The 14527-nt window shown below is 48.9% G+C and overlaps 6 protein-coding genes and 1 long non-coding RNA gene across 9 annotated transcripts; 4 read left to right on the top strand and 3 right to left on the bottom strand.

The window, feature by feature from the left end:
* Positions 1-652: 652 nt before the first annotated feature.
* On the bottom strand, positions 653-2810 carry LOC9661315 (cytochrome P450 71AV8). Its single transcript, XM_024687605.1, has 5 exons — positions 2640-2810; positions 2398-2481; positions 1694-1927; positions 1159-1440; positions 653-1042 (listed from the first exon to the last, which is right to left on the bottom strand). The coding sequence occupies exons 1-5, from the start codon at positions 2808-2810 to the stop codon at positions 653-655; spliced, it is 1161 nt and encodes a 386-aa protein (XP_024543373.1).
* Positions 2811-2823: 13 nt separating this feature from the next.
* Positions 2824-4134, bottom strand: LOC9661706. Its single transcript, XM_024687777.1, has 2 exons — positions 4038-4134; positions 2824-3948 (listed from the first exon to the last, which is right to left on the bottom strand). The coding sequence occupies exons 1-2, from the start codon at positions 4049-4051 to the stop codon at positions 2931-2933; spliced, it is 1032 nt and encodes a 343-aa protein (XP_024543545.1). The 5' UTR covers positions 4052-4134; the 3' UTR covers positions 2824-2930.
* Positions 4135-4227: 93 nt separating this feature from the next.
* Positions 4228-5668, top strand: LOC9661705 (probable protein ABIL4). Its single transcript, XM_002982663.2, has 9 exons — positions 4228-4360; positions 4424-4506; positions 4561-4711; positions 4772-4871; positions 4946-5062; positions 5130-5202; positions 5259-5287; positions 5333-5388; positions 5445-5668. Exons 1-9 carry the CDS (start codon positions 4253-4255, stop codon positions 5604-5606), a joined length of 879 nt encoding a protein of 292 aa, XP_002982709.2. The 5' UTR covers positions 4228-4252; the 3' UTR covers positions 5607-5668.
* Positions 5555-7131, top strand: LOC9661314 (nucleoside diphosphate kinase homolog 5). 3 transcript variants are annotated; one of them, XM_024687685.1, is made up of 7 exons: positions 5555-5644; positions 5697-6233; positions 6289-6371; positions 6429-6536; positions 6594-6694; positions 6762-6892; positions 6960-7131. In XM_024687685.1, exons 2-7 carry the CDS (start codon positions 5745-5747, stop codon positions 7047-7049), a joined length of 1002 nt encoding a protein of 333 aa, XP_024543453.1. In that variant the 5' UTR covers positions 5555-5644; positions 5697-5744; the 3' UTR covers positions 7050-7131. The 3 variants fall into 3 exon arrangements, with proteins under 3 accessions (XP_024543453.1, XP_024543451.1, XP_024543452.1); XM_024687683.1 differs by having other exon boundaries at positions 6429-6694; XM_024687684.1 differs by having other exon boundaries at positions 5591-5644; positions 5708-6233; positions 6429-6694.
* On the bottom strand, positions 6989-9291 carry LOC9661704 (growth-regulating factor 4). The gene is made up of 4 exons (XM_002982517.2): positions 8293-9291; positions 8056-8211; positions 7515-7809; positions 6989-7445 (listed from the first exon to the last, which is right to left on the bottom strand). Exons 1-4 carry the CDS (start codon positions 8567-8569, stop codon positions 7196-7198), a joined length of 978 nt encoding a protein of 325 aa, XP_002982563.1. The 5' UTR covers positions 8570-9291; the 3' UTR covers positions 6989-7195.
* LOC112350810 lies at positions 9235-9432 on the top strand. Its single transcript, XR_002993888.1, has 2 exons — positions 9235-9318; positions 9377-9432. It is a non-coding gene; the product is annotated as an uncharacterized LOC112350810 (long non-coding RNA).
* A 1577-nt stretch (positions 9433-11009) lies between these two features.
* On the top strand, positions 11010-13529 carry LOC9661703. The gene is made up of 12 exons (XM_024687682.1): positions 11010-11461; positions 11543-11593; positions 11722-11852; positions 11921-12025; positions 12080-12202; positions 12262-12347; positions 12404-12573; positions 12623-12676; positions 12733-12842; positions 12902-13015; positions 13067-13192; positions 13247-13529. The coding sequence occupies exons 1-12, from the start codon at positions 11285-11287 to the stop codon at positions 13275-13277; spliced, it is 1278 nt and encodes a 425-aa protein (XP_024543450.1). The 5' UTR covers positions 11010-11284; the 3' UTR covers positions 13278-13529.
* Positions 13530-14527: the final 998 nt, after the last annotated feature.

Genomic DNA, 14527 nt, shown 5'->3' with positions numbered 1-14527 from the left:
AGAGGCGAGAGCGGCAACAAGCTGGCTGGTTACTCTGATGCTGATTGGGCCGGGGATCCAGACAACAGGAAGTCAACCACAGGCTACGTTTTCCTGCTAAATGGAAATGTCGCAAGCTGGTGCAGCAAACGACAGGCTATTACAGCAATGTCAAGTACCGAGGCTGAGCACATAGCTGCAGCAGCTGCAATCAAGGAAGCAGCATGGCTGAAGGGACTTCTCCAGGATCTAGAAATCAACACGGGCGTGGTCAAGCTATTGTGTGACAACCAGTCTGCAATAGCTTTGACCAAGAACTCCAGGTTCCACTCTCGTACTAAACACATTGAGCTGCGCTTCCATTTTATACGAGAGCAGATCCAGAGAGGAATGATCGAGCTGGAGTTCTGCCCGACAAACTCCATGCTAGCGGACGTGCTAACAAACCACTTCCTCGTGTTAAACATGAAGTCTTCACGAAGGCTCTTGGGCTGACTTTAGACGTTGGCCTTGAGAAGTGTGGGAGTGAACAAGACCACGTCAGCACACAGCCACGTGAGCGATCCAGACGCTGCCACGGATCGTCACGATAAACCCATACATTTAACCATGTATCAACCGTCATAATAATAACACAACACCGTTTCATAATACAACAATTTCATGTTTACAATCAAAGCCTGGAGTAGACTAGCAAGGGTGAGCTCCACCATGGTCTGTAGATAGTCCCCACAATGACAATGGAGCTTTCCAGGAACCCCTCGGGCTTGAACTGTTCAGGGATTCCCATAGGCTGGGATCCCGCCCGATTGCCTAGAGATTGACAATAAACTGTCAAACCTTTTGGGTTTTCATACTCGCCCTGGAAGGTACACTTTTGCGTTGACTCGCGTGGCAGCAACAGCGGCAGTGGCGGATGCAGCCGGAACGTTTCCTTGGCTTTCAAGTAGACGAGCTCGTCTAGATCCTCTTCTTGCACACGGCTGTCTCGAGCAACTCTATCGAGCTCCTCTTGGGCTTTCTCCATGCAGCTCGGAGTGTTTATGAGCGAGGAGAGAGCCCACTCGGATGTGAGCAAAAATGATGATTTACCATGACCATTCCTTTGATTGTGTTCTCGTCCACACCTTCTGCAAGGAGTATATCAACACGATCATCAGGACCGGCATTGTAGTTTACCTTCCTCTTTAACTTGTGCTCGTCGACAATCATCTGGTATATCTCATTGATCAAAGCCTTCATTTTTGCAACAGTGCCGTAAGGATCAAGGAATTCTCCAGGCACAGAAACAGCCGCGAGATCCAATGACTCTTCCAATACCATCAGGAACCTCTCAAACATTGGATGGCCAATCACCTGCTTGTGGAAAGCCATCTGAGCTATGTTGTTCACGTTGAGCACAGGGAGCCGGTTCCATATGCTGACTACGCTTCCCTCCTGGCGAGTGATGGATTTCAACACCTGGAGAATCCCCTCGGCACGTAAAGGTTTGAATACCTCCATGTTCTTGGAAGTGAAGAGCTCCAGAGTGACCAGTTTCGTCACTATATTTCAGTGGTCACCAGCAGGAGAATTCAACGCCCCCTGCTGCCAAAGAACAAACAGTTCGAGTTTGTATTTAAGGCAAATGCAATATTGTATTCTTGAGGTGATATGCTCTTCTCCTCATGACATCCAAGTGGCATATGTTTTGCCACCTTCCAGATTCCTATACCCAGATTGTCACTGGAGGGTCATGAGTGAGGACCCTTTCTCCTCTTGTTATATATAATTCTTTCCCATCCATTGTCGCTCCCATTCTTTTCATGTGTATGGTGAGAAACTCTAGTGCGCATTGTGCCAAGTCGATCATCAGCGCTGGAACCACTCCCAGCTTCTTGGAGAGCTTCACAAGGGACTGGTGTGGCAGTTCACCGAGCGAGTGCCCAAAGACTGGAGTTATTGAACGCTGATGAAACAAAAGTCATACAAGTAGAGAACAACAAACTAGTAGTGTGGCTGCTCCTTGGCTTCCATTTCTTTCTGGAGAGCCTTAAATTGGGACGCGCGACAAGTTTCACATTGTTGTTGTGGCAACACTCTGGAAAAGCGACAACAAAAGCTTTGGAAGGTGCAATTGCTTATTGTGATGCTGGTTGGAATGCGGTGATCCAGTGCATCTTAAGAAGCTGATTTGGGCCTGCCACAACCACATGCATGTCTTCGTCTACATTCTACAAATCCTTTTCATCTTTTTGCGCTCAGCTCTCGCGTCTTAGGAGGCCAATCCAAGCGCAGCACAATCTTCTCGTATAGCTTAGAAATGGCCCCGCAATGTTTTTCCACACTTATTGTCTGAAAACTTGCACGAGTGCGTCCTTTGCAGTGGTGGCCTCTCTAAAGTTGTCCTTGGTATCTTTGCAGTGAGTAGCAACAAACAGGAATCCTCGTCTCAATGATGTAAGAGAAACCACGACCTTTAACAAGCAGGTGGACGTTCACGAAATTATATTCCATGCTTAACTGGTCACGTGAGATCCAACCCCAATAACTCAGAAAGTATTTCTTGAGTTCCGGGGAGTGTACTTACATACAACGAGAGTTCTATCTACTCTCTAAATGTTACAGGATTCAGTAGATCAGTATCTAGCGCCTGGGATGAAGCGAAAAAACTGGAGCACCCTTTGTTCCAATCTGTTTTCTTCCTGCTCTAGAGCGCCTCCCGTTAAACACCATCCTCTCTTCAACGATGCCATCGTCCCGATTTGTTGATGATACTTGTGTTCTTGCTCAGCTCCAAAGACTGCAGCGCTCACAGCAGCGATTGTCACCAAAAACTTCTGGCTCGCCATCGTAAGAAATGAATTACCTAAATAACTCTTTAATACTCTTCCTGCCGTCCGTTCCAAAAGGGTGCGCAAATCGCGTCCGTCCCTTCCAAAAGGCGAAGATCACTTGAACCAGCTTTTTGTCTAGTCATTTCCAAAACCAGGCAGCCTGTATCCAATCCTTTGCAGTGCTGCCGAGAACTCCGCGACTCCAAAGTCCTTCACCTCCCGGCAAGGCCTCATCCAAGAAGTTATCACAGCTTCCACGCTCCTTGGAGCTCCAGTCCTCGCTTTCTTCGAGCTGCTCGTGTGATGATCGTGATAATCGTTATGTTCACCATCGCCACCGCCATCACTTGGTTGGGGTGTCGATGAGCTGCTGCTCAGCAATCTCCTCCTCCTCCTCAAAGTCACAAGCTCCGAGTTGGGACTGATGAAGTTCTCGTCAGCCTCGGCGAGCCTGGTGCTCGCCTTCTTTCCTCCGGAGCTCGAAGCCACTGTGGTAATGAGATCCCGAGCGGGGATGGACCGGGGATTCGACAGCACTTTCTCGACGTCGTGCGAGCTTGGAGGCGGTGTCACAATCCCGGGAGATGGAGCCGGTGTTGGGTGACGATCGCCCACAATGGCTGGCGGTGTTGGATGACGATCGCCAACAATGGATGGACGAGGTGGCGGTGTCGTCGCCGCTGCTTCTCTGTTCTTCGCTGGACTGACGAACTGAGAAAAATTGAGGCTTTCCAACGCGATCGTTGTTTCTTCTCTTCCCCTTTTACCGCTCGACCGCCTTCCACCAGTGTCAAATCCTGGACTGGCACTCTCTCCTCCATCCTGTTTCGGGCTAGAGCTACTGCAATCCCTTCCACGAATGCTGGGCGATTGCGTGGTCAAGCCCACACCAGGAAGATTCGGCCAGTGCAATGGCCTGCACGGCGATTGCGATCGATCGCTCTCGAAAGCCCCGTTGAAGCTTCGGTCGCTGCGCTGGCTGTCTGGCGGAGTCCCCACTGCTCTTGCCGCATTCTTCGTCGCGGGAGGAGCCGGCGATTGGATGTATCCCTGGGTATTGAAATTTACCTCCAGCCGATCGTTGTTACCCTCGGCATCATCGCTGCCCTCGCCCTCGCGAATCTCCTGCGAGGGCTGCGTGTCCGGCGGCGAGCTGAAAACCACGGGATGAATCACCGGCTGCGAATCCAAGCTGCTCTCTGGAAGATCTACCGCAAGGGCAGCAGGGGGAGGAGAAAGAACCTCGGCATTGGCATCCGCTGGAGCAGGAGCTTCTTCTTGCTGGCAAAATCCAGGGATTGCGCTGAGAATCTCCTCCTGGGAAGCCGAGATCACAAACTCGCGCTCCATAAAACCTAAAAGAATCTAAGGTGAATATACTAGGCAACTAAACCCCGAGCCCTAATGTTTAATTTATGCTCTAGGGCTCCTCATTCGATCGCGATCGATCGATCGCAATGCAGCCTTCGTCTCCTTCGCCGACGATCTCCACTGTTACAGAGACGGCGCTGACATACGATGAGGTCTCGATGCATCGGAGCCGGCATTTCGTCATGGCTTTGCAGGTATTGTTCTTGTTCTTCCACTCGCTGTGGCTCGATCTGTGCGCGCATTGGACTGCTGGTTAGGAGCTCAAGAATTTGAGACCACAATTACACTCTGCCGCGGAGTACTGCGAATCCTCGTATCTCTACAGCGAGCAAAAGCAAGCGTAAGATCTTTCTTATCTTCTTGGGGTAGTGAGATTGGGAATTTTTGTTTGCAGCGTTTTGGAAAATCTTAAGGACTACTCTGTGAAAGCGCTCGTCAATGCAGTAGATCATCTCGGCACCGTAGCGTGCAAGCTCAATGATCTTCTCGACCAGCAAAACTCCGAAATCGTATCTGCCGATCTCCGGATTTCATCGCTCGCTCAGGTAGACTTATCTCGTTTCTGGAATAAGAATAAGAACTTATGGATCTCTATGTCTCCATAGCGCTATCGAACCTGCCAAGAGTACACGGACCGTGAAGCTCTCAAACAGCAGTGCCTCTACAAAACATATCCTCGGCACCACAAGCATTATAGTTTCCCAGGCAGGTTATAATTACAAACACTGTCGTGCATTGCTGATAGCTGATCGTTTTTTTCTTTTCTTTTTTCATTCTAGAGAATGGCGATGTCGAGTTGCCTAAATCACCCGTGACTGGACCTGAAAGTCAGAATGATTCCCCTCGAATGGTCTCTACTGGTAAAAGTCCGCGGGTGCAAGAAATTGAGAGAGACGGTATGTGTGTGTGTTTTTCTAAATCTCCCCGTTACTTTACGTAATTCGCGTGCTTCTTTCTTCCCAGCTTCTACTTATGGTACTCCAGGTCGTGCTGGTGTGGATTCTAAGGCTGGATCACCTCAACCAATGGCAAGCAGGTGAGTCGGCCCAAACACTCACTGATTTTTGTATTCATCCGTCTGCGTCTTCACAGCAACGGAACAAGGCGTGACGTCGTGCATGGTAAGAACCAGTTACTGTGTTTATTTTCTCTAACATCACGAATAGATACGCTTCCGGTGTCGCCAAAAGTAGTATCAGGCGGAACGCCACGATCCAACAAAGTAAGAAGAACTTTTTCAAACTAGTCACTGGTCGAGTAATTTGATTTATATGGCAGGGATCTCCCGCAGAGGAATCAAAGTCATTGTCTTCCCTCATGTCCACTGATGGAGAGCGTCCTACAAAGGATCTCCGCTCAGTTCCTTCCCGTAGCAAGAACATGTTCATGTCCTTGCTTGGGAAAACCAAGAGCCTTAAATCATCGAAGAGCACTGTCTGATGAAAGGCGTTCTTCTTCTGTATCTACTACTGTAAAAGGTATTGTTTTTTTCTTTTCGTTTCCAAATAACCGTCGGGGGTTGCCACGTAGCGTGTTTCCAGTGTTGAGTTAGGTCGACAGTTTTACTGTGAGAAGACAATGGCGGAATCTCCAGAGCAGGCACGACCTCGAGAGCTCTCCGTGAACAGTGCTGCGGCTGTAGACAGCGCGATTTCCTTGGTTGTCCAGGCAGTTGACGTCGAAAGAGGACTCACTGGAGAAGAAACTACAGTCGTCACTAAGGCCGTCGACAGTGTGGTATCAGAAACATTCTCCTACGAGCAGGATCAACTGGCTGCGGCCGCCGAGTCTACGACAGTCGTGGTCTCGGAGGCCATAAAGTTTGAAAAAGAGTACTATCAGGATCACGAGGATGCCGTCAACGAATCTATATCGGAGATGGTATCTGAGTCCATCAAGACAGAGCTTAAATTCAAGGAGCAAGCTCCGACTCACGCAAAAGTTGTTTACACCGAGCTGACGTTGGCACTCATCAAACCGGATGCTCTCAAAGCTGGTCATGATCGTGAGATACGATACGCAATGCATGCTCACGGTTTTGTCATAGTGCACGAGGCTTACATTAAGGTGAGTGTTGTTCTTGTTTGGACCGTTTTCGTTGATGGCCCTGTTGTTTATGCAGTTTACTTCTGTCAGAGCTGGCATATTTTATGACCATCACCGTGGCAAGCCGTGGTTTCAGAGATTGACTCGGTTCATGAGCAGGTAATACACTCTCGATTTGTGTGGTTGTATTGATGAACCTTTAGTAAAACAATTCAGTGGACCTGTGCACGGGTTCGTCTTGGGAAAGGAGCGAGCGGCAAGGTCATGGAATGTTGTGATCGGTCCCACAGATCCAGAGCAAGCTCGCAAAGAGTCGCCTTTGAGGCTTGTTTTGCTGATTGGATTTATGAACTTCTCTCATACTCGCCGTTCTTGCTCCAGCTTACGAGCGCGCTTTGGAAGGGATATCCTGCGAAATGCAGTGCATGGTAGCTTTAATGCAGCACGTGCAAGACAGGAGATCAAGTTTATTTTTCCCAATGGTAAATGCCTGGACTTCTGAGAAGCGAGAGCTTCAAAAATGGATAAAATTGTGTTTTCCCTGTGCAGTGGTTATGGATCCTCTACCTGATCCACCGAAGGCTCGGATCACCTTCGACAAGACCTTAAAGCGAACTTTGATAATGGGATTGACAGCGTTGTGCAAAGCCAAGCCTTATTCGGAGCCGCTCAAAGTGCTTGTATCCTTTTCTACTTCTCAGCTTGTATGTTCCACTTACCTGCGTGCAGTCCTTGATCAGAACGCAGAGATGGTTCGCTCGGTGGTTACAAGAACACAATCCAAATAGGCCTTACATTGATGGCAAGAGATACGTGGAAGTTGTCATTCCTGACTGACTACTCCAAGAACACGTCTGTAAGTTGTCTAATAAAGTTGTCTGCAGACAAAGAATGACAAGCTTGCCTTGGTGCCTTGGTCCCTTGGTGCCGTGTCCTGTGGATTATATGTGGATCTAGTCTAGGTACCGGGTCCTGCTGGCTCTTCACAAAGTTGGCAGTATAGACATCTTCGTCGGCATGTTCCAGTGCCAGTTTGGTTGGGGGAAGCAGGACGAGGTTCTAGTGTTCTGAACAACAGGTGGTTCTTCCTCTTCGAAATGGGGGGATGGATTCTGCTCCCTGCCTTCGGAGGCCCGGGGCCAGTCATCGAAGAAATGCCGCAGCAGCGCTTCAGGTGTTTTGCGACTGTGGCCGTGATCCGTGTCCTGCTCGGGCCGTGGTCCGCAGCTTCCTCTGGCAAAATAGTTCGTCAAGGGGCAGGGAATACTCTCTCGAGCGGAACTCGTTCGTGACAGTCAGTACCTTTGGTCCTCGTTGTGCTTATCAGTCGGACGCTCGACAAAGTCGGGAACTTTCGAGTGCTGCTGGACCGGGGCCGGAAGTGGTGACGGGTTTTGAGGCGGCTGAGCATCGGCCGTCGTCAGCGTGGCTTTGGACTTCTTGGACCTGTTCCTGCCTCTGTGGATGTGCCTCTCGCAGTACTTTTGGTCGACTGCTACCACCGGCTTGGCGCACCTCCATTTCTTGCCGTCGGTCCGTCGACACCGGCCCGGCTCCGAGTCCATGAGGTTGCTCGGACAAAGTCCGACCTGGAAGGCTGCAAGCATGACAAGAAGGGGCAGGGACATGAGCAATTATTGTTTTTCCCGTGGGTGGCGCAAGTCTTGGGAACAGAAAAACATGTAGCGGCACAGTGCGGTGCGGCTCTCTAAAATGTGGCTGAACTGTTCCAAGGACCCACAGGATGAGACGATGATGAAGATAGGCCAATGTCGGTGGCCAGGGAGAAACGAAAGCGAACAAAGAGGCGCGGGAGATCAGGGAAATCTATAAAAACACTCACTGTTGGGTGAGAGGGAGAAGGCCCTCCGGATGGGAATGATGAGCTCCGCCGGGACAGGTGCTCTTGCCAGCATGTACTTGAAGATGAGCGCCTGGTGCTCCAGCTCCAGCCATTGCGAGGCCGTGAAAGGGAAGTGGCCGTGGTGGAAGTCTCCTCCTGCAAAAGCGAGAAAAGGCAGCCAGGTGAGTAAACTCTTGCGAGAATTCCTTTGGCTTTGTGAGATCACTGATGACGGACCTGCAGCTCCTGCCTGTTTCAGAGCGGTGTCGCAGAAGTGGCCGTAGTCAGCAGCCATTGGAATGAAGGTGCTGCCCGTGTGTTGATCCAGCATTCTGTGAGATGTGGGAGGGGGACGGTCCGACGAGTAGAACCTGGCTGCTGCTGCCGCTGCCGCTGACGCCGCCGCTGCTTCTGCGTGGTGTTCGTAACTGTCGAGTGGCAGCGGTGAAGACGACGAAGGCGGTGGCGGAGATCGTTTGGAATTGTTGTAAAGTTGGTTGAGGCGCAAGTCCATGACGAGGCTACGGTGATGATGATGAGAGAAAAGTGGAGCCGAGAGACCGGGTCGCTTCTCACAGGAATGAAACCGACAATGCAATCTAGGCAAGAAGTTCTCTTTCCTTTTTGTTGTTTCTCACTGCGACTGCTAACTTACGCTCTCCTTCTCTCACAGGGACTCTCCTCTAGTGGAAGGGAGCGAGCGAGCGAGCACCAAGGCAAGCAAGTAAAGGCAAACAACAAAGCAAGAAGCGGAATACACGCGTACGAAGGTCGCTTTATAAATGTGTCGTGCTGTAGGCAGCAGCCAAGCTCAAAGGTTTGCTCCTCTCTTGGCTTTTTTTTTATTCCTTCCTTTCTAGTGAGCTGATTGATTGATGCTCGCTGGCTGCGCTACTTGCTGGCTTCTGGCGAGACAATCAACAGCCGAAGGCCAAAAAGAAAAAGGAGAAGGTTGCATCCGGAAATCCAGATCCATTGTCAAGGAACAGCGCTTGGATCTTAACTAGCGACATCATCAAAGAACTACTTAAATCTATCCTTTTGCCCCGCCGGAGTATGGCTTTTAGATAAGAACGAACCTCTCTTTTCACTTCATTCTAAAAGCTTCAAAGCGCCCCTTCTTTTCTCACCAACAATATCAGATCCACAGCAGGGGCCATTAGTTTTATTGTAATGTTGTTGCAGGCAGGGATTTGATTCTCAAGCCAAGCCAAGCCAAGCCGAGAAGAAGAAGTCTGAGAAGAAGAATGAAAAAAACTAAAGGTATGTATGTAATCCTTGTATCAAAACCATTGTTTTTATAATGTTTTTCTCCTGGCAGCCATTGATTATAGCTCGAATTGAATTTGGGCATTGTTTTCCATTGCCACCACCAAACCGTCGCTTTGCTTTTTCCTGTGTTTGTCAGTGTCGCAAAGTTCCTCGTTTCTTCCTGCGCCTTGTTTTTATTGCGCTTCAGCGGGGCAACGACAAGGCTGGTGTTGCAGGGGCGACAGGAGATTCCCAGGGAATCCGGGGGAGATTCCCGCGTACGAAAGTCTCCTCCGTACTTAGATGCCACGTTGTCCCCTCCGCCGCTGACGCCAGGCGCCAACCACCATATGACACAACCAATGCTTGTGACCGCCAGCTTGCAAGAGGCGTACGGCCAGGCCCTTTGTATTTGTACAGTGCAAGTGTATAGGAGAAAGTATTTTATATGGCAAATCTAAAGTTCACGAGTTTGCTGTACACATCTTTTTTGAGTTCTCTTAGAGATTTCCGTAATTGAAAAGAAAAAAGAAAAAAAGGAGATTGAATCTAATTGATTTCCTCAGGTGGTATCTTTCCATTTGCATCAATTCTCATATATCCTGTCTTGGAAAACTACAATGTTTGAAATCGGTAGTATACAATTTCTAGCTAAAATTCACCAAATATCTCACCCTGTAGTAGAAAAAGGGGAGCTTGCTTTTCCTGCAAGTTCTTCGGAGCCTTCCAAATTGTAAGGGCTGATCTTCGTTTCTCCAGTCCAGACTATATTGATGCTTCATAAAATAAAAAAAAATTGAATCTCTAATTAATTTTGTGAAAATTCCTCAGGTAGTTCTAGCTAAATATCTCACCCTGTAGTAGAAAAAGTGGAGCTTGCTTTTCTTGCAAGTTCTTCACAGCCTTCCAAATTGAAAGGGCTGAGACATTCCAGTTGATCTTCTTTTCTCCAGTCCAGACTATATTGATGCGTCATATGGCTAAGTCAAGCATTTTGACCTTTGTGGACTGGCAGTTGACTAGATCTTGATCTTTGAGGAGAGACTGACAGACTTGAGACATTCACACCTTAAACCAATTTTTATTTTTGTTGACTTGTGGCCAGATTATGTATCGTCTATTTCGCAAGCTTGTCAATATCTTTATAAAACCTTGACAACACATTGAGTTGCCCCACTGGATTCAAGGGCGTGGGGGATGTCTGCCGCGCTCGTTTATGTCGTTGTGCTCCAAGTGGTAAGATGCACCATGCGCTCCTCTGGCAGAAACCGCATCCTTAGTGGGATTTCTAGCAGTAGCAGCAGCAAAATTTGGTGCAAGAAGCAGCAACACAATCCAAAATGCCATCAGTGACAACAAAAGAAACGCACTTTTGCTCATGCTCTTGCTCTTCATTCTCCTCAATCAAAACTTATAATTGTGTGCTTTGTTACACACTCTTTGCCTGGGGAAGCTAATCTTATATAGCAAGGAAACACTCATGGTAAAGTCAAAATTCCCTCTTAGTGGTTACAAGGAAATGCTCCACTTTGGAAGAAAGAGTTGATCCATGACTCCATTAAAAAAACCACAAAGACGTGGTTCTTTCTAAGCCAAGACTTTGCCACGTGGCGGCGGTTCCGGGGCTGCACGTGGCACGATCTCGGGCCTGCCCTAACGGTGCCGTGGAAAAAATTTCTGGCATAAAAAAATGCCATGGAAGAAGCGAGAAGGGCACAAGACGCATGCAAAAAAAACGATGAAGAGGAAATCGCGTGTGGAAGTATTTAGGGTTTGGGGGAAGGGGGAGAGCGAGGGTTCGCGAGGAATCCTCCAGCGCGCCGCGGAGCTGCGCAGCACCAGCGCCAGCATCAGGTAGGCGAGGCCGATCTCTCCCCAATTCCGCGCTCCCGGAAGCGCCTCTCCGGCTCCTCCAGCTCCAGGATCTTGCCAGTCGCAGCGCGGCGCTGAATGCCGTCTTGAGATCGCGAGCTCGAAAATGCCGCCGGGCATGAAATATTGGGATGACTGTGTGGATCCCGAGGACATGCTCGCGATGTGGTCGCATGTCGATGTCCGCAAGGAGTGGATCGCCGCCGGGGAAGCTCCAGGAAGCAAGGTTCATATGTCGAGAAATCCGGACGGCCATCCATACCTCACTCAAACGGAAATGCGGGTAAGAAATCTCCTTTCTTACTTTCTCTTGCACGCTACCATAGCTAACGCAAGCTCTTCTTGTCCGTGCTTTCTGGTATAGGCTGTGGCGGAGCTTATCATTGGAAGGCACTTCAAGCGAAGGCTCGATCCAGTAAGTTCTTGTTCTTTTTTATGCCTGTTGCTGGATTGATGGATTTTTGTCCAGTAAGTTCTTGCTCTTTTTTATGCCTGTTGCTGGATTGATGGATTTTTCTTCTTCGTCTTTGTTTGACAATGCAGTCGATGATTTGCGCTATTGCGGAGATCGAGAGCCATCGTCAACCTCTAGCACATCGCTATGAGCCGAAGCTAAAGGAAGCAAGCACGGGTCTTATGCAAGTGTTAGCGTCCACGGCTGAATGGCTAGTCAAGTAAGTGTTGTTTTCTGAGCTCTCCTTGGTTTCCTCGTAACCGAACGCAAATAAAATTGTTTCCATAGGGACATGAGCTTCAATGCCTATTCTGCTGACATGCTCTACAGACCTTTTGTCTGTGTCTACTTTGGAGCGGCATATTTGAAATGGTTGTCTACCTACGAGCATAAGTAAGCTAATAGTTTTTAGCTAGCGGTTCTTTGACTTATACAATGCCACTGTAGGAGGCGGAGTGAAGAGTTCATGGTTCGGGCATATAACTCAGGACCGAAGCATGCGACAAGCAAGTTCACTCTCGGTTATTGGAACCGTTACTTACAAGCCAAGCAGAACCTACCTATTGGAAGGTAATACTATCTCAAACGACATGGATCAGGATCAGATGTTTACTTTCGTTTTGCATCAGGGAGTTGCCTGTTCTTGAGTCGCCTGCTTCAACGCCAGCTCCTGCTCATCTGGGTTCCGCTGCAGTGCAACCGAGTCCTTCGCCAGGTAAACTTTTGTTGTTACGTCCCCAGAGTATTTTATTTGTTTTTGCGTTGTTTTAGGACGCCAGTGGATTTATTGGGAGGAAAGAACTTCGGCACAGGACATGGCAGAAATGTGGAGACAACCAGATGTGAAAAAGGAATGGACCAAGGCAGGAGAAAAACCAGGAAAAGTGCGCTTTTCCCGTGATACTCAGATGCGACCTTTTGTTACAAGGACGGAGTTGAAGGTAAAATCTGTATTTTACTTCGCGTGTCTAAATCTCTATGTTCCTCTAGGCCATTGCAGGAATAATCGTATCGAGATACTTTACTGACAGAGGAATTAGCCCAGTAAGCGGAATTTTCTTTCATGCCTTTATAAATCTATGCTTGATTTTGTTTGTCAGGCTATGCTTTGCACGTTAGCAGATATCAGCAGTAAAAGGCTTTTGTTCGGGCTGGAATCTCCGACAGGACTAATGCAGACGCCATATACCACCGCGTTATGGCTCTACTCGTAAGCAAAATGTCCATTATTCCTTACATGTTTTTTATTTGCTTTGTTCTCCCTGTCAGAGATTTGGGGTACAAGTCATACAGGCTAAGATCATGCGAAGACTTAACTAAGCCCTTTGTGTCGATGTATTTTGGAGCGGCGTATGTCTCCTGGTTAGCAGGTTACAAGAACAGGTTCGTGTGGAAAGAATCATCCACTTCCATGTCTAACTCTGAGCAAGGCAGGACGAGAAGTGACCAGTTCATCGTCCAGTCGTACAGAGGTGGGCCTCTGTGTGTAGATAGTGCTGAAGCTGGGCCGTTCTGGCTAAAATACCTGGACACGCTCCCGGAGTATCATCCCAGACCAAAGTAAGTGTCACAAGTAGTTGTCTTCCAACCTGAGGTTTGTTCTTTCTCGTACAGAAGCCAGCAAGGTAGCTGCACCATACAATGAAAGTCTAACAAAAGATCGAAGGCCAGGGAAGTTTTTATAGTCATCTTTCTTTTAGAGCGGCCAATGGAGTTTTGTTTCTCCGAGTTTTAACATACACACAGGGTCGGGACGAGGAAAAAACGACCAGCTTATACTATCCAGTTTGCTAGCAAGGATGAAATTAAAAGATCGTTTAGTGGGATTTGTTTCAAACTGAAGGACGTGACTTTTAATGTAAAGAGGGGCGTGATCTAGCATCACATAGTTCGTCGATAAAGCCTTCATGGCATGAAGCTCCATAGAACTTCTTGATATTCAAGCAAGGATGCCTAGATTGACAAAGTGGAAGTTCCAAAAACGTAAAGACCGTTCACTACTTTTGCTAAATGCGGATGACTTTCCATGCTTGTAATGTTGAATTGTGGAATGTGTGCATGGTGTTACGCAGTATAAAACCGTGGCTCATTTGGAGGAGCGGCATCACACCATTCCGTGTCGAATCATGGAGTCGTTCTCTATGATCAGGTTGCTGCTGTTAGTGCTGTGTGTGACATCTTCTGTTGCAGGCAGTGCAGCTCGACTAACACACTTAGTGAAGGACGACCCACCGCCTCCGCCACCAAGTAACTCCAGTCCACCGCCACCACCTGGGTATTCACCACCACCGTCACCAAGCTATGAGCCACCACCATCAGAGCCACCAACACCGCCACCAAGTTACTCCAGTCCGCCGCTGCCACCTGAGTATCCACCACCACCACCGTCACTAAGCTATGAGCCACCATCTCCACCACCAAGTTACTCCAGTCCACCGCCACCACCGTCAGTAAGCTATGAGCCACCAACTCCTCCACCAAGTTACTCCAGTCCACCGCCACCACCTGAGTATCCACCACCGTCACCAAGCTCACCAACTCCGCCACCAGGTTACTCCAGTCCACCGCCACCACCAGCATTATCACTAAGTCCACCACCAAGTTTCTCCAGTCCACCGCCACCGCCAGCGTTATCACTAACTCCGCCACCAAGATACTCCAGTCCACCACCACCACCTGGGTATTCACCACCACCGTCATTAAGCTATGAACCACCAACTCCGCCACCAAGTTCTAGTCCACCACCACCACCTGAGTATCCACCCCCCACCGCCTCAACAAGATATGGTCCACCACCTCCGCCATCACCAAGTTATGGTCCACCAACTCCGCCACCAAATTACTCTTGTCCACCCGCCACCACCGTCACAAAGTTACTCCCAGTCCACCCCCACC

Source organism: Selaginella moellendorffii, unplaced genomic scaffold (assembly GCF_000143415.4).
Source record: "Selaginella moellendorffii unplaced genomic scaffold, v1.0 SELMOscaffold_54, whole genome shotgun sequence".
NCBI classification, from domain to species: Eukaryota; Viridiplantae; Streptophyta; class Lycopodiopsida; order Selaginellales; family Selaginellaceae; genus Selaginella; species Selaginella moellendorffii.
This window is presented reverse-complemented; position numbering and strand designations above follow the sequence as displayed.